At 42.0% G+C, this 19,509-nt stretch overlaps 1 protein-coding gene across 1 annotated transcript in view; it reads left to right on the forward strand.

The window, feature by feature from the left end:
* Positions 1–748: 748 nt before the first annotated feature.
* The window catches only part of LOC120039524 (zinc finger protein 271-like), a gene marked incomplete at its 3' end in the record, with an annotated part of 57,045 nt that continues 38,284 nt past the window's right edge, over positions 749–19,509 (forward strand). Inside the window, exons 1-3 of the mRNA XM_038984932.1 lie at positions 749–1,191; positions 11,205–11,214; positions 11,300–12,182. Of these exons, the coding sequence (XP_038840860.1) occupies positions 861–1,191; positions 11,205–11,214; positions 11,300–12,182 (1,224 nt within the window). The remainder of the gene's footprint in view (positions 1,192–11,204; positions 11,215–11,299; positions 12,183–19,509) is intronic.

Genomic DNA, 19,509 nt, shown 5'->3' on the forward strand with positions numbered 1-19,509 from the left:
CTACTAATGTGAAAACAAGACAAAATATGACTGTTCTTGCTCATTTTAAGACAAATGTCAAATAATCATTACATTCATTACAGACGTCAATTGTTGTACAACTTCATGGTTACGCTGTTGGCATCACTTTTTACAGTGGATTTCCGCTGTTGTGGGCCTTTAACCATATGTCTGACTTTGTTGTTCACACAGGAGAGAGACGGGACTACCGTGGGTCCTCTGGGGAGCCTCAACAACCTCATGATGCTGACAAGGCAGAGAAGAGTCTCTCCACATCAGAACACCTCAAGAAACACCAGCAGAGATCCACAGGGAAGAGACCTCACTGCTCTGACGGTGGGAAGAGATTCACCTCCTCAGCAGGCATTAAAATTCATCAGAGAATCCACACAGTAGAGAAACCTTATAGCTGTACTCAATGTGGGAAGAGTTTTACTCATTCAACCAGCCTGATATCACACCAGAGAACACACACAGGAGAGAAATCTTATATCTGTAGCTGTGGTATATGTGGGAAGCGTTTTACTCGGCTAAGCAGCCTGATATCACACCAGAGAACACACACAGGAGAGAAACGAGAGAAACCGTATAGCTGTGATGAATGTGGGAAGAGTTTTTATACATCTTGCCATCTTATTGTACACCAAAGAACACACACAGGAGAGAAACCGTATAGTTGTACTCAGTGTGGGAAGAGTTTTTTTACATCTAGCAATCTGAAGAGGCACCAGAGAACACACACAGGAGAGAAACCTTTTAGCTGTACTCAATGTGGGAAGAGTTTTACTCAGCTAAGCAACCTGATATCACACCAGAGAACACACACAATAGATAAACCATATAGCTGTCATGAATGTGAGATGAGTTTTATTAGCCTAAGCAGCCTGATGTCACACCAGAGAACACACACAGGAGAGAAACTTTATAGCTGTACTCAATGTGGGAAGAGTTTTAATACATCCAGCATTCTGACTAGACACCAGAGAACACACACAGGAGAGAAACCGTTTAGCTGTGATCAATGTGGGAAGAGTTTTGCTACATCTGGCCAGCTGACTTCACACCAGATAACACACACAAGAGAGAAACATTATAGCTGTGATCAATGTGGGAAGAGTTTTGTTCAATCTGGCAATCTAAAAGTACACCAGAGAATACACACAGGAGAGAAATCGTATAGCTGTAATCAATGTGACAAGAGATACTCTAATAAAAGGTGTCTGATCAAACATCAGAAAATACATGAAGGAGTTGTTTCATGATATCAATGAAATAATGTCACAATGTAGAATGTTTTAACATTGTAGTAGGAGTATTTTAATGATGTCACAATGTAGAATATTTTAACATTGTAGTAGGAGTATTTTAATGATGTCACAATGTAGAATGTTTTAACATTGTAGTAGGAGTATTTTAATGATGTCACAATGTAGAATGTTTTAACATTGTAGTAGGAGTATTTTAATGATGTCACAATGTAGAATGTTTTAACATTGTAGTAGGAGTGTTTTAATGATGTCACAATGTAGAACCCTAAATGTTTGTCCCCTGTTCTATTGATTTCAACATGATATGGATATTAGCCTCAGGGGGAAAATCCAGGCTCTGAATTGGAAGAGTACTATTTATGTGATTTAACAAAAAGTGACTAACACAAAAAGAGCTGTGTTACACTTACCACGTTGGTGACCCACTTGAATCAAAATGCAACACCTCAAAATGTAGCGAGCTGTTTTCTACAAATTGTCCTCTAACCAGGGATGTACACATTATTCCCAGATTCCGTGTGGTTTTTGAGCTGTTAGTTTTAGCAGGACGTGCAACCTCATCTCCCTCCTCTCGGCACAATTGATTTCAACATGATATCGATGAGTGATGACAAATAAGTGTTGCGTTCCTTTCTTTAGCGACCCCTACATTTAAATGCATCACTCCAAAATGTAGCTGACTGTCTTCTGCAGGTTGTCCTCTAACCAGTGAGGTAAAAGATATCTCCCATTTCCATGTGTTTTTTAGATGTTAGTTTCAACAGCACGAACAATCTGATCTCCCCCCTAATCGATATCAGTGATTTATTGCTACTTGTCAAAACAACAGGGTTTTTGGTGCTTGTGTCCATTGTGAGGACAACTTGGTTTCTGATTGTCTCAAGGTTGGGCAGTCAAAAAGTTTTGCGTTTAGCCAGTGAGTTGCCATGGATCTTATTTTGACTGCATGTTTTTCTGTTTTTGGAGATGAGTTTTGTTTGGGCTCGTTCCAAGTGGACGACAGTTCTAGAAGCAAGTGAGTTTTAGGAAGACGAGAGTTCTAGAAGCTAGTGGGGAAGCACGTAGGATGTGAATGTTTCTGTTCTATATGGTACCAGGGAGAGATGACCCCAGGGCCAGACCCTGGTCTCTACACAAAGAGTACTGTTTTTACAGCAGATACTGTCTGCTGAGAATTATAACTATCTTTGATTCAAATCTAAACCTTGTGACCCGTTCTGTACATCTATTATCGGTCATGTAGGTTGAAAGGAGAGTATCTTGGCTATAAAAGACCTTTGTACTTTTGTCCTGTGGGTCGACCAGCCATCATTATCGTAGAGCCTTCAATTGATTCACTTTATATGTGTACGTTGTATTGACCTGCTCCCTTATTTAGAAGTGAATACAGATTTAGTTAAAGAATAACTCTGACTTGTGTGATAAGTTTCTCTCCTCATTTGATATTAAAGAAGTTAACCACCACATTTGGCGATGGGGATGTTAATCTTCACTTGGTGACCTGGCTCCTGACGACCTGGGTAAATGACCTGGCTCCTGACGACCTGGGTAAATGACCTGGCTCCTGATGACCTGGGTAAATGACCTGGGTAAATGACCTGGCTCCTGACGACCTGGGTAAATGACCTGGGTAAATGGTACACGAGGGATCCCTCAAACTTGGGATCTCAGGGAGACCAAACTTTGGCAACAGAGCAGATGGACCCACCTTTGATCTGAGAGGCAGCGAGCCGAGTGGATACCACATCTCAAACGTAGTGGAGTTTTTAGAAAAGCCTCGTAGGCTTTGAGTGTGTAGTCCTGTGTGAGGGGGACACCTTGGAGGTGTAAACAGGGCCGAGGCAGTAGGCTTTGAGTGTGTATTCCTGTGTGAGGGGGGCACCTTGGAGGTGTAAACAGGGCCCAGGCAGCTATGTGAACTGGATGAAAACTAGAATCTGTGTTTACTAGTTAAGACCATGTATGATATAGTGTAAGGTGCACCTGTAATTATTCCCAGTATGAGAGGAGTTGCTAGATTTATACAGCCAGTATGTTAATATTGTAGAAGCATTGTAGTTGATTATGTGAAATGAAAGTTGTTTTCTGTCAGTGGTGAGCAAACTTGTCCAACAAAAACATAGGATATATTTGTTTTCTTAAGGGGGAAAGTGTTACAGGCTTTGGTTTTTCCATTTATGTTTTGAGGTTGGACTTTAGCACGTCTAGCTCGTTAGCACGTCTAGCTCGTTAGCACGTAGGACGCACTGATTGGTGTCACCTCGTTAGTCAAATCAAGTTTATTTTATATAGCCCTTCGTACATCAGCTAATATCTCGAAGTGCTGTACAGAAACCCAGCCTAAAACCCCAAACAGCAAGCAATGCAGGTGTAGAAGCACGGTGGCTAGGAAAAACTCCCTAGAAATGCCAAAACCTAGGAAGAAACCTAGAGAGGAACCAGACTATGAGGGGTGGCCAGTCCTCTTCTGGCTGTGCCGGGTGGAGATTATAACAGAACATGGCCAAGATGTTCAAATGTTCATAAATGACCAGCATGGTCAAATAATAATCAGGAGTAAATGTCAGTTGGCTTTTCATAGCCGATCATTAAGAGTATCTCTACCGCTCCTGCTGTCTCTAGAGAGTTGAAAACAGCAGGTCTGGGACAGGTAGTACGTCCGGTAGACAGGTCAGGGTTCCATAGCCGCAGGCAGAACAGAACAGTCAGTATGTGTTACACCTGTGCTGGCTTGTCCATCTCGTTAGTGGGAAGGTGTTTCACCTGAGCTGGTCCAGGTTCTATTTAAGAGTGTCTGGCCCAGTGCTCCTGTTGTCTTGATAGATGTGGAGAGTCAACACCTTTAGTTGCTCCACCTTTTTGGTTTGCTTCCTGTCTGTAAGTTTGTTGTGAGTTTTTCTTTTGTTTGCCTCTTCTTGGGCAGATTTAGTGGGTCTCATGGTGGGTGTCTTTTAGGTCCCAGTTGTTGTTACTAGTCAATTTTCAGTGGACACCCCCATAGTGTCTTTCAGAACCCCTCCTAAAAAAACAAGTTATATTTTGGGTTGGATATTGCATCCAATTAATATTTTAAACAATGGCATTTCTTTACAATGCTCATTAGTCTTTCAGTTTTTCTTCTGGTTTTTTCTCTTAAGTTTGTACTAAATATCTCTTTATTTTCGTTGTTTTTTCCTGTGAAGCCATTGTGTTGCATCCATGTCTGAAATGTGCTGTATAAATTAAGCTTGATTTGATTTGAACATATTGCAAAACAAATTAACCCAATGACCGACCAATCAACAGACTCTTGGTCCATCTTGGTATGAAAATCAGTCTCAATCCCACTTTTCAAGCCTGCTGAAGGCGTGGTGGAGTGGTAAACACCACCCCCGGCTCTACCAGGGGCTTGAGGTGGTCTCCCACAGCTCTGCTTATATCATGTTCTGTGGCCTTGCCGTTCCATTTCTTGACTGCCCCTGTAACATAGAAAGACATTTAGTCATATTATATAAAACACTCAAACACAGCAAATGATATGGAGCATCTATGGCTTCAGTTACACCTGGCACCTAAATGTGACATCTGATCACTCCAAGCTGCATTAGGTTCAGATCTACCAGGATGGACCTTTGACATAGTCTGGACGCAGTCAGGCCACCGAATATGCATAAGCAATGTCAAAAGATGAGTGAGGAAAAGTACATTTTACACAAGTGACCTTCATAATAATTTAAATGTTATTTGTCACATATGTATGTTATTGCGGGTGTAGTTAAATGCTTGTGTTTCTAGCTCCAACAGTGCAGTAATATCTAACTAAATGCTTGTGTTCCTAGCTCCAACAGTGCAGTAATATCTAACTAAATGCTTGTGTTCCTAGCTCCAACAGTGCAGTAATATCTAACTAAATGCTTGTGTTTCTAGCTCCAACAGTGCAGTAATATCTAACCAAATGCTTGTGTTCCTAGCTCCAACAGTGCAGTAATATCTAACTAAATGCTTGTGTTCCTAGCTCCAACAGTGCAGTAATATCTAACTAAATGCTTGTGTTCCTAGCTCCAACAGTAATATCTAACCAAATGCTTGTGTTCCTAGCTCCAACAGTGCAGTAATATCTAACCAAATGCTTGTGTTCCTAGCTCCAACAGTGCAGTAATATCTAACCAAATGCTTGTGTTTCTAGCTCCAACAGTGCAGTAATACCTAACTAAATGCTTGTGTTTCTAGCTCCAACAGTGCAGTAATACCTAACTAAATGCTTGTGTTCCTAGCTCCAACAGTGCAGTAATATCTAACTAAATGCTTGTGTTCCTAGCTCCAACAGTGTAGTAATATCTAACTAAATGCTTTTGTTCCTAGCTCCAACAGTGCAGTAATATCTAACTAAATGCTTGTGTTTCTAACTCCAACAGTGCAGTAATATCTACCAATGTCACCACAAATACCTAATACACACAAATCTAAGTAATGGAATAAGAATAAATCAAATCAAATGTATTTATATTTATATAGCCCTTCTTACATCAGCTGATATCTCAAAGTCCTGTATAGAAACCCAGACTAAAACCCAAACAGCAAGCAATGCAGGTGTAGAAGCACGGTGGCTTGGAAAAACTCCCTAGAAAGGCCAAAACTAGGAAGAAACCTAGAGAGGAACCAGGCTATGAGGGGTGGCCAGTCCTCTTCTGGCTGTGCCGGGTGGAGATTATAACAGAACATGACCAAGATGTTCATAAATGACCAGTATGGTCAAATAATAATAATCACAGTAGTTGTTGAGGGTGCAACAGGTCAGCACCTCAGGAGTAAATGCTCCTGCTGTCTCTAGAGAGTTGAAAACCGCTGGTCTGGGACAGGTAGCACGTCCGGTGAACAGGTCAGGTTTCCATAGCCGCAGGCAGAACAGTTGAAACGAGCAGCAGCACGGCCAGGGGACTGCAAGGAGTCATCATGCCAGGTAGTCCTGAGGCATGGTCCTAGGGCTCAGGTTCTCTGAGAGAGAGAAAGAAAGAGAGAATTAGAGAGAGCATACTTAAATTGACACAGGACACCGGATAAGACAGGAGAAATAGTCCAGATATAACAGACTGACCCTAGCCCCCCGACACAAACTACTGCAGCATAAATACTAGAGGCTGAGACAAGAGGGTTCAGGAGACACTGTGGCCCCATCCGATGATACCCCCAGACAGGGCCAAACAGGCAGGATATAACCCCACCCACTTTGCCAAAGCACAGCCCCCACACCACTAGAGGGATATCTTCAACCACCAACTTACCATCCTGAGACAAGGCCGAGTATAGCCCACAAAGATCTCCGCCACGGCACAACCCAAGGGGGGTTATATATATATGAGCCCCTGTATATAGCCTCCACACTGACTCAGTACCGGTGCCCCCTGTATATAGCCTCCACACTGACTTGGTACCGGTGCCCCCTGTATATAGCCTCCACACTGACTCGGTACCAGTGCCCCCTGTATATAGCCTCCACACTGACTCGGTACCGGTGCCCCCTGTATATAGCCTCCACACTGACTCGGTACCGGTGCCCCCTGTATATAACCTCCACACTGACTCGGTACCGGTGCCCCCTGTATATAGCCTCCACACTGACTCAGTACCGGTGCCCCCTGTATATAGCCTCCACACTGACTCAGTACCGGTGCCCCCTGTATATAGCCTCCACACTGACTCGGTACCGGTGCCCCCTGTATATAGCCTCCACATTGACTCTGTACCGGTGCCCCCTGTATATAGCCTCCACACTGACTCAGTACCGGTGCCCCCTGTATATAGCCTCCACACTGACTCAGTACCGGTGCCCCCTGTATATAGCCTCCACACTGACTCGGTACCGGTGCCCCCTGTATATAACCTCCACACTGACTCGGTACCGGTGCCCCCTGTATATAGCCTCCACACTGACTCAGTACCGGTGCCCCCTGTATATAGCCTCCACACTGACTCGGTACCGGTGCCCCCTGTATATAGCCTCCACACTGACTCGGTACCGGTGCCCCCTGTATATAGCCTCCACACTGACTCGGTACCGGTGCCCCCTGTATATAGCCTCCACACTGACTCTGTACCAGTACCCCCTGTATATAGCCTCCACACTGACTCAGTACCGGTGCCCCCTGTATATAGCCTCCACACTGACTCAGTACCAGTACACCCTGTATATAGCCTCCACACTGACTCTGTACCAGTACACCCTGTATATAGCCTCCACACTGACTCGGTACCGGTGCCCCCTGTATATAGCCTCCACACTGACTCGGTACCGGTGCCCCCTGTATATAACCTCCACACTGACTCGGTACCGGTGAACCCCTGTATAAAGCCTCGTTATTGTTATTCTCATTGTGTTACTTTTTATTATTACTTTTTATTTTAGTCTACTTGGTAAACGTTTTCTTCTTCTTGAACTGCACTGTTGGTTAAGGGCTTGTAAGTAAAGCATTTCACAGTAAAGTCTAAGTTGGTGTCTTGACGGATTTGTAAAAAACGGTTTGTCATAAAACACTATACAGTGGGGAGAAGAAGTATTTGATACACTGACGATTTTGCAGGTTTTCCTACTTTTTAAGTAATTAATTTGCATTTTATTGCATGACATAAGTATTTGATACATCAGAAAAGCAGAACTTAATATTTGGTACAGAAACCTTTGTTTGCAATTACAGAGATCATACGTTTGGTGTAGTTCTTGTCCAGGTTTGCACACACTGCAGCAGGGATTTTGGCCCACTCCTCCTCCATACAGACCTTCTCCAGATCCTTCAGGTTTTGGGGCTGTTGCTGGGCAATTCGGACTCTCAGCTCCCTCCAAAGATTTTATATTGGGTTCAGGTCTGGAGACTGGCTAGGCCACTCCAGGACCTTGAGATGCTTCTTACGGAGCCACTCCTTAATTGCCCTGGCTGTGTGTTTCGGGTCGTTGTCATGCTGGAAGACCCAGCCATGACCCATCTTCAATGCTCTTACTGAGGGAAGGAGGTTGTTGGCCAAGATCTCGTGATACATGGCCCCATCCATCCTCCCCTCAATACAGTGCAGTCGTCCTGTCCCCTTTGCAGAAAAGCATCCCCAAAGAATGATGTTTCCACCTCCATGCTTCACGGTTGGGATGGTGTTCTTGGGGTTGTACTCATCCTTCTTCTTCCTCCAAACACGGCGAGTGGAGTTTAGACCAAAAAGCTCTATTTTTGTCTCATCAGACCACATGATCTTCTCCCATTCCTCCTCTGGATCATCCAGATGGTCATTGGCAAACTTCAGACGGGCCTGGACATGCGCTGGCTTGAGCAGGGGGACCTTCCGTGCGCTGCAGGATTTTAATCCATGACTGCGTAGTGTGTTATTAATGGTTTTCTTTGTGACTGTGGTCCCAGCTCTCTTTAGGTCATTGACCAGGTCCTGCTGTGTAGTTCTGGGCTGATCCCTCACCTTCCTCATGATCATTGATGCCCCACGAGGTGAGATCTTGCATGGAGCCCCAGACAGAGGGTGATTGACCGTCATCTTGAACTTCTTCCATTTTCTAATAATTGCGCCAACAGTTGTTGCCTTCTCACCAAGCTGCTTGCCTATTGTCCTGTAGCCCATCCCAGCCTTGTGCAGGTCTACAATTTTATCACTTATGTCCTTACACAGCTCTCTGGTCCTGGCCATTGTGGAGAGGTTGGAGTCTGTTTGATTGAGTGTGTGGACAGGTGTTTTTTTATACAGGTAACGAGTTCAAACAGGTGCAGTTAATACAGGTAATGAGTGGAGAACAGGAGGGCTTCTTAAAGAAAAACTAACAGGTCTGTGAGAGCCGGAATTCTTACTGGTTGGTAGGTGATCAAATACTTATGTCATGCAATAAAATGCAAATTAATTACTTAATCATACAACGTGATTTTCTGGATTTTTGTTTTAGATTCCGTCACTCACGGTTGAAGTGTACCTATGATAAAAATACAGACCTCTACATGCTTTGTAAGTAGGAAACACTGCCGATATTGCAGGTTATCAAATACTTGTTCTCCCCACTGTATATATATATATTTTTTAAATTGCTGACACCCCTCCCCAGAGGTGTCTCATTATTGGGATTCATTGCTGATTCCTACCTGTAGCTCACTATGAGGTGTCTAGTTATAAAGGTTAAGGCAAGGCTTTCGACTGTCAATCACCACATTCTTATCGGCAGACTCAACAACCTTGGTTTCTCAAATGACTGCCTCGCCTGCTTCACCAACTACTTCTCAGATAGAGTTCAGTGTGTCAAATCGGAGGGCCTGTTGTCCAGACCTCTGGCAGTCTCTATGGGGGTGCCACAGGGTTCAATTCTCTGGCCGACTCTTTTCTCTGTATATATCAATGATGTCGCTCTTGCTGTGGGTGATTCTCTGATCCACCTCTACGCAGACGACACCATTCTGTATACATCTGGCCCTTCTTTGGACACTGTGTTAACAAACCTCCAAATGAGCTTCAATGTCATACAACTCTCCTTCCGTGGCCTCCAACTGCTCTTAAACGCTAGTAAAACTAAATGCATGCTCTTCAACCGATCGCTGCCCGCATCCGCCCGACAAGCATCACTACTCTGGACGGTTCTGACTTAGAATATGTGGACAACTACAATTACCTGGGTGTCTGGTTAGACTGTAAACTCTCCTTCCAGACTCACATTAAACATCTCCAATCCCAAATTAAATCTAGAATCTGCTTCCTATTTCGCAACAAAGCCTCCTACACTCACGCTGCCAAACATACCCTCGTAAAACTGACTATCCTGCCGATTCTTGACTTCAGTGATGTCATTTACAAAATAGCCTCCAACACTCTACTCAGCAAACTGGATGCAGTCTATCACAGTGCCATCCGTTTTGTCACCAAAGCCCCATATACCACCCACCGCTGCGACCTGTATGCTCTCGTTGGCTGGTCCTCGCTACATATTCATCGCTAAACCCACTGGCTCCAGGTCATCTATAAGTCTTTGCTAGGTAAAGCTCCGCCTTAACTCAGCTCACTGGTCACCATAGCAACACCCACCCATAGCATGGCCTGTTTATTGCCTTACCTCCTTACTCCATCACACTGTATATAGATTTTTCTATTGTGTTATTGACTGTACTTTTGTTTATCCCACGTGTAACTCTGTGTTGCTTTTTTGTCGCACTGCTTTGATTTTTCTTGGCCAGGTCGCAGTTGTGAATGAGAACTTGTTCTCAACTGGCCACCTGGTTAAATAAAGGTGGGGAAAAAATGTAATTAAAAATACATTTAAAAAATCATATTTTTATTGACAACACCCAAATAGATACTGTCATTAACGCGATTCTTCAATAATTAAACATATTTCTTAATACTGTAGCAAACATTATATTACACAGGACATTCAAACGAGCCTTACAATTATAATCCAAAGTAGTGTGAAATGCACTCCCCTGAGTTTTCCCCCATTCACATTCAGAATACACTGAAAAACTAAAATCTTTGCTCACCATTTTTGCTCTAATCAGATATAGTACATCCATAACTATCGGTTTCCTCATTAGCAGGGAGGAGTTTCTACAACCAAATTGCATGTGCATCGCCCTTGTGCCGCAATTTTATTAAACACAGAAAGGGGCTTATATTGGAGACCAAAAGTCGTCTGGCACACTGCTTAGAGTTTCAACAACATGAATAACTTATTTCTAGCCTACAATCATCGATGTTACTACTAAAATATGACTATTCTTGCTCATTTTAAGACAATTGTCAAATAATTTTAACATTCATTACAGACATCAATTGTTGTACAACATCATGGCTACGCTGTTGGCATCACTTTTACAGTGGTTTTCCGCTGTTGTGGGCCTTGAACCATTTGACTTTGTTGTTCACACAGGAGAGATACGGGACTATCGTGGATCCTCTGGGGAGCCTCAACAACCTCATGATGCTGACGAGGCAGAGAAGAGTCTCTCCAGATCAGAACACGTCAAGAAACACCAGCGGAGATCCACAGGGAAGAAATCTCACTGCTGCTCTGACTGTGGGAAGAGATTCACCTCCTCATCAGGCATTAAAATTCATCAGAGAATCCACACAGGAGAGAAACCTTATAGCTGTTATCAATGTGGGAAGAGTTTTTCTACTTCTGGCTATCGGACAGTGCACCAGAGAACACACACAGGAGATAAACCTTATAGCTGTTATCAATGTGGGAAGAGTTTTGCTGCATCTAGTGATCTGACAGTGCACCAGAGAACACACACTGGAGAGAAACCATATAGCTGTGATCAATGTGGGAAGAGGTTTACTAAATCTAGCAGTCTGACTAAACACCAGAGAACACACACAGGAGAGAAACCTTATAGCTGTGATCAATGTGGGAAGAGTTTTACTACATCTGGCTCTCTGAATTTACACCAGAGAACACACACAGGAGAGAAACCTTGTAGCTGTGATCAATGTGGGAAGAGTTTTACTACATCTGTCTCTCTGACTTTACACCAGAGAACACACACAGGAGAGAAACCTTATAGCTGTGATCAATGTGGGAAGAGTTTTTGTCAATCTGGCCAACTGACAGTGCACCAGAGAACACACACAGGAGAGAAACCTTATAGCTGTGATCAATGTGGGAAGACTTTTGCTACTTCTGGCTATCTGACAGTGCACCAGAGAATACACACAGGAGATAAACCTTATAGCTGTTATCAATGTGGGAAGAGTTTTGCTGCATCTAGCTCTCTGACAGTGCACCAGAGAACCCACACAGGAGATAAACCTTATAGCTGTGGTCAATGTGGGAAGAGTTTTTGTCAATCTGGCTATCTGACAGTGCACCAGAGAATACACACAGGAGAAAAACCTTATAGCTGTGATCAATGTGGGAAGAGTTTTGTTCAATCTAGCTATCTGACAGTGCACAAGAGAACACACATAGGAGAGCCAATGTATAGCTGTGACCAGAGATAATCTGATAAAAGATCTCTGACTAATCATCAGAAAATACATGAAGGATTTGTTTCATGATATCAATGAAATGATGTCACAATGTAGAATGTTATAACATTGTAGTAGGAGTATTTTAATGATGTCACAATGTAGAACCCTAAACGTTTGTCCCCTGTTCTATTGATTTCAACATGATATGGATATTAGCCTCAGGGGGAAAATCCAGGCTCTGAATTGAAAGAGTACTATTTATGAGATTTAGTAAGTACACATTATTCCCAGATTCCGTGTGGTTTTTGAACTGTTAGTTTTAACAGGACGTGCAACCTCATCTCCCTCCTGTCGCACAAATGATTTTAGCATGATATCGATTAGTTATGACAAATAAGTGTTGCGTTCCTTTGTTTAGCGACCCCTACATTTAAATGCATTCCAACATCACGTACAACCTGATTTCCCCTCTAATTGATATCAGTGATTTATTGCTACTTGTCAAAACAGCGTTTCTGGTGCTTGTGCAGTTTATAAGGAGCTTGTTAAAAAAAATACAAGAAATATGATTATTGTGGCAGATGTTTGTGTAAATAGCACATGTTATGTTTAGGTTTTCAATTCATCCCAAACTGTTTCTGCATATTGGTTATTGATTTGGACACGTTGAAACTGTGTTTTGACATTGAGGCTATCCCACCTAGAACAATGTAATTGAAAAGTTGTTGAAAATAAGACTGCAATCAAAAAAAAATTTATTTTATTTTACCATGCCTTACCATTAAGTTAATTATTGACAATACATTTTAACAAAGGGGTGTCCATTTGGTTTTGATCATTCATATTTACAATTCATGTAACTGACAATTTTCGGGTATAATTATATTGACATTGTTGCCCTTCTTTTAGAATAGCAGGTTTAATTCTCAGATGTGCCAACCCAAATGTACTAGAGCATGACATTGGGGACTGGGCCCCGATCCAACAACATGCCTATCGAGTGAACTCTGAAAAGAGAGAGAAGCTCCGCAGTGATTTGGAAAGTTACTATGGATATCGCAGGAGTTTCCTCTTGAAATCAGACATGTCTGTGGTAAGAACAACTTGGTTGCTGATTGTTTCAAGGGTGGGCAGTCATAGTTTTGCGTTTAGCCATTGCGTTGCCATGGATCACAATTTATTTTGACTGCACGGTTTTCCGTATTGGAGATGAGTTTTGTTTGGGCTCGTTCCAAGGGGACGACAGTTCTAGAAGCTAGTGAGTTTTAGGATTCTATAGAATGAAAAAGGAGAAAAAAATAATACGATTGTATATTATTATTTAGAAATACGTGTTTTTTCTTGTTTTTAATTGTTGACAGCCAGTAGACACTATGTTTATATTGTAGAAGGTGAAGCATTGTAGTTGATTATAATGTGAAATGGAAGTTGTTTTCTGTTGGTGGTGAGCAAACTTGTCCAACAAAAATTATAGGATTTATTTGTTGTCTTAAGGGGAAAGGTGTTCCAGGCTTTTGTTTTTCCATTTATGTTTTGAGGTTGGACTTTAGCATGTATAGCTCGTTAACACGTATAGCTCGTTAGCACGTATCAAAAAAACACCAGTTCTTTTGTTTGCCTCTTCTTGGGCAGATTTAGTGGGTCTCATGGTGGGTGACTTTTATGTCCCAGTTGTTGTTACTCGTCAACTTTCAGTGGACACTGAGAGCAAAACTGCAACATTATGTTATAATACTTTTATTGCATCAAATGGTTGTTTTATGCAACAGAATAGAGGGTTCTTAGAACTATTGTGTCTGTGTTCTACTGAGGATGGGCCTCTGGGAGATAACACTGACAGGAGATTTACAATGTCTTTTGTGTGATTAAAACCTATAGAGACCTTATTCCAGAGCATGTGTTAATGTTTCTGTTCTATATGGTACCAGGGAGAGATGACCCCAGGGCCAGACCCTGGTCTCTACACAAAGAGTACTGTTTTTACAGCAGATACTGTCTGCTGAGAATTATAAGTATCTTTCATCCAAATCTTAACCTTGTGACCCATTCTATACATCTGTTGTTGGTCATGTAGGTTGAAAGGGGTGTATCTTGGCTGTAAAAGACCTTTGTACTTTTGTCTCGTGGCTCTCAACAAATCATCTGGGGTTGATTTGTCGACCAGCCATCATTATTGTAGAACACTCAATTGATTAACTTTATATGTGTGCGTTGTATTGACCTGCTCCCTTATTAAGTGAATAAAGATTTAGTTTAAGAATAACTGACTTGTGTGATAAGTTTGTCTCATTTGATATGAAAGAAATTAACCACATTTGGGGATGTTAATCTTCACTTGGTGACTGCTCCTGATGACCTGGTAAATGGTGCACCAGGGATCCCTCAAACTTGGGATCTCAGGGAGACCACACTTTGGGAATGGAGCAGATGGACCCACCTTTGATCTGAGAGGCAGCAAGCCGAGTGGATACCAAATCACAAACCTAGTTTGAAAAAAAAGAGGTGAGCGAACCACGCAAATTGTAGTTTTTAGAAAATCCTCGTAGGCTCTGAGTGTGTATTCCTGTGTGAGGGGGGAACCTTGGAGGTGTAAACAGGGCCCAGTCAGGAGGATCTGAGTGTGTATTCCTGTGTGGAGGTGTAAACAGGGCTCAGTCAGGAGGCTCTGAGTGTGTATTCCTGTGTGGAGGTGTAAACAGGGCCCAGTCAGGAGGCTCTGAGTGTGTATTCCTGTGTGGAGGTGTAAACAGGGCCCAGTGAGGAGGCTCTGAGTGTGTATTCCTGTGTGGAGGTGTAAACAGGGCCCAGTGAGGAGGCTCTGAGTGTATTCCTGTGTGGAGGTGTAAACAGGGCCGTCAGGAGGCTCTGAGTGTGTATTCCTGTGTGGAGGTGTAGACAGGGCCCAGTCAGGAGGCTCTGAGTGTGTATTCCTGTGTGAGGATGGCACCTTGGAGGTGTAAACAGGGCCCAGTCAGGAGGCTCTGAGTGTTTATTCCTGTATTTTCCCAGTATGAGAGGAGTTGCTAGATTTATTGAATAAGCCTTTTTCCATAAAGTTAGTGAACCAAGGTGGCTGACTAGCTGTTGATGTTGAAGAAGCGTCCCGTCCACTAGATTATACGTCACAGTGGCAGAATCACCTGAAAGACGCACTTCGCCATCTGCTGACTGGAGTTGGTATCGCAGTTGAGAAAATACTTTCAGACAAAAAGCGACTGCCTCTAAAAACCAACGACTCCCTTTGAAAACGGGCTATGTGGCATCAGAAACAATTATTATAGTGTAAAAATGTACTACAAAGTGCAGCTAAATAGAATAACTTTGGTCATACCCACTCAGCCCGTGACGTCCAAGGACGTTGAATTATGGGCCATATCAGGTCTGTCTGTTGTGGCCGCTATTTCGCCCCAAAATACTAATCCCAAATTTGGCTGTGTGTAACTATGTAAATGTCTCTCAGACAAGGTGAGTTTTATCAATATACACTCTAAAAAGTAAAGGTTCCTCGAGTATCATTTAGGGGTTCTTCAAATGGAAACTGTGAGGGAACCCCTAAATGTTACTTGAAGAACCTTTTGTGGGAACGCCCATAAGTTATTTGAAGAACCCCTTATCATGGTTCCTCGAAGAACCTTTTGGGGTAAATTTTTTAAACTCCCTGTCCACCCTCCCTCCATTATAAAAACATATTTTAATAATAACAATATTGATTTAAATAATTAATTAATTGTATATTAAATTTACCAAACAATTTACCAAAAAAAAACACATTACAAAATTGCAACATTTCTGCAGACATGTCAGACCATAATAAATAATACATTTACTTTGTATAGTGCTTTTAATGACATTTAAAAATACATAAATAATGATGTACAATAAAAACAACATACATTAAAAATGAATCATAGGTAAACTAACAATATTGTAGACTTGATGCTAAATACAGATATTTCAGCTTTAGTGTGTATATCATATCCACCTAGTTATGTTAGGAAGTTTGCCATCTTTATGACCGGCCCTGGTAACTTCACCCCAACTTCTCTTATCCGAACACAGTAACTTAACAACATAAGCGTTTTTCTGACATTTTTGGGGAAATTGAAGGAAAATAAAAAAATACAGCCCTAGCAGAGCCCCATTTTGCATGGGGACGTCCTCGAGGGCGTGGATGTTCTCCCCCATCAAAGGCCAGCGGGATTTCACTCTCATGGTGAAATGGATTTCCACCGATGTGCAGTAAAGGAGTGAAGAGCCGTGAAATCTGTGTCAACAAAAGTAAGAAAAGATTAATACACATACAATTAACAAAGAACATAAATGTTCAGCTGTAGTTTTATATAAGTATGCACACCTATGTTTATGAAGAAACAGATGATTGGTGCATAGGCATACCTTGTCACAGACATAAAGGCCACTCGGGTCCTCATTGAAGAGGTAGGGCAAGAGCAGAATCACTGCTGTGGTCTCCAGTCCTCGTAAAGTAAAGCAATGATCTTACTACACTTGCTAATTTTATTACAAAATACATAAGAGAAAGGGAAGGAATAAGAGCAAATACCTCTTCTGTATTGTCCTTCAGGGACTGTCAAAATAGCAGGATGATGTCCTCACCCCTGCCTCGCCTCTCTACCTCTGATAGTCCTTGAATTATCTTTTTGTCTATATCCATTCCATGGACTTGATTCATTTCTGAGAAGATCTGAAAAGATAATTTGCATACATTTGTATGCTAATAATGTCAGTTTGTATTGACTGCTATGTAGGTTAAATGTACACTTCAAATGCAGCTGTCCTACAACATATCTGTACCTTCTTCTTGATCCCAATTGCATTGTGTCCATGTTCTGTCCTATAAGAATTTCAAAGGAAGAGAAAATGTGTCAAAGAATAGTCTTACAAGCATTAAAACATATATATTAAATACATATTGAAAGATAAATGGCATCGACATACAATGTAATGTAAAATAGAAGAACATTTTGGAGAAGCACTAGCCATAACAGTACTGCCATACACGCCTAATATCACATTTCAAGATATCTTTGTTCACAAATTGTTCAATATTTTATCAGGCTGACTTGAAAGATTATACGCAACATTTTGCTGCGTGGCAATACTGTGTTTGGATTCTGAAGGGCCTTTATACAAAAGAGGTAGTCTAGACACTGTATTAATACCATTATGCATTTGAATCCCATCTACAGCTACCATCTAAGATATTAATTTCCCTCCACAAGGGGGCGTACACGTAACGTTTCCAAAATGGGATAGTATTGTCCATGTAACGTGTCCAAAATGGGACAGTATTGTCCATGTAACGTTTCCAAAATGGGATAGTATTGTCCACGTTAGCTAGTTCATTCTCACAAAAGTGAAAACTGCTCTAGATTGGAAACTTACGTTAATGAGTGTAAAGCCATGTTGGCTTTATGGAAACGATATACAATATATGGGAAAGAATATAGTTCAGGGAAATAATCCAAACCTAGTTGTGCCTAGTTAGGACATAACGTTAGCTAGCTAGATAACGGTACTGTACTGTAGCTCATACAACGTCGACGGTCAAACCCGGCTTTCTAATATTTACGGTAATTAACTATAGAAACGTTATGGAAGGTATTCACAGAAAACTATCATTGTCTTCGTTATTCATTATTAGTATGTTATATTATTATAATAAATTATTTCGAGACATATTCAGAGCCAAACATCAACCAAAACTTAACCTTTTTAACTGTTGTCGCATCCAAACTTGTCACCATCGTTTTCAGTTGTAATTGCGAAGTTCCCGGAAGAAGTCCAGCAACAACGGAGGTTCCTCGATGAACCCACCTTCTAACAAGTTCTTTGAAGAACCTTTTGGGGCTGTTTTTCATTGACCAAGAACCCTACGGTTCTTAGGGGATCTGAGAACAACTCCAGTTGAACCCTTCATTTTTAGAGTTGTAGTCGGCTCTATTTACTCTCAGATTCAAACATGATGATTAGCATCAACGATCAAGTCAGCTGCTGCTGCTCCAATACAGTATGAGGTGAGACAGTGAACTGATGTTGAACCGGGCAGTCAGCTGCTGCTGCTCCAATACAGTATGAGGTGAGACGGTGAACTGACGTTGAACTGGGCAGTCAGCTGCTGCTGGTCCAATACAGTATGAGGTGAGATGGTGAACTGATGATGAACAGGGCAGTCAGCTGCTGCTGCTCCAATACAGTATGAGGTGAGATGGTGAACTGACGTTGAACCGGGCAGTCAGCTGCTGCTGCTCCAATACAGTATGAGGTGAGACGGTGAACTGACGTTGAACCGGGCAGTCAGCTGCTGCTGCTCTAATACAGTATGAGATGAGAAGGTGAACTGATGTTGAACCGGGCAGTCAGCTGCTGCTGCTCCAATACAGTATGAGGTGAGACGGTGAACTGATGTTGAACTGGGCAGTCAGCTGCTGCTGCTCTAATACAGTATAAGGTGAGACGGTGAACTGACGTTGAATCATAATAATTAAGTTAATACAAATTAATTTGTGAAACTGTTAAAAAATAGTATATGGTAAATTAAATATATTACGCTATTGTTATCATATAGAAACATCATGGAATATTGTACATCATATTAGCATCAACATACATTATTGTTTCATTCAATTTCACATAATAAGGATATTTAATATTTAAAAGTACAGAAGTCAGAACCCATCACCTGCTATGTAAAAGAGACAGAAGAATGCACAATGGTCAATGCTATCCGGGATCCTTGGGACATCCCTACCCTAAACCCTAACCTTAACCATTTTAACTGTCAACTTCAACAGGCTAGGGACATCCCAAGGAGGTATCTCTACCTGAAAATACATGATCTAAGTGATTGATAGTTGGAATTCAGCAGTCATAAAGCCTTATTTACTTTAATGAACGACTAAAATAGTGATTTTGTCAGACAGCATAGACAGCAGCTCTACACTTTATTGACTGACTGATCCATTCATCCTTCCATCCCTCCTCAGCCTTCCTCTCCTCTGAAGACCCAGTGAGGGTGGAGCTCAGTCAGGGAGCTGTTGAGGGACTGGTTAGGAAGAACACTTCTACAGCCAGAGGTGAGAGGTCACATGTGGTTTAGATGGCAAATATTTGTGTCCCCTTAGCGGTTCATCACGTTAGCAAACGGGAATATTTTCCATCATCTATGTTTATTTACATTAGTGCAAATTGTCCACTGATATTGGTGTAATTTCTCACCCCTTTTGGCCGTATGAAAGTGAATTTCCCCTCAGGCACACACATTTGTTCTTTGTTATTACCCGGCCACTGCCTGTTCACCCCA

This window comes from Salvelinus namaycush, unplaced genomic scaffold (genome assembly GCF_016432855.1).
Source record: "Salvelinus namaycush isolate Seneca unplaced genomic scaffold, SaNama_1.0 Scaffold277, whole genome shotgun sequence".
Classification (NCBI taxonomy): Eukaryota; Metazoa; Chordata; class Actinopteri; order Salmoniformes; family Salmonidae; genus Salvelinus; species Salvelinus namaycush.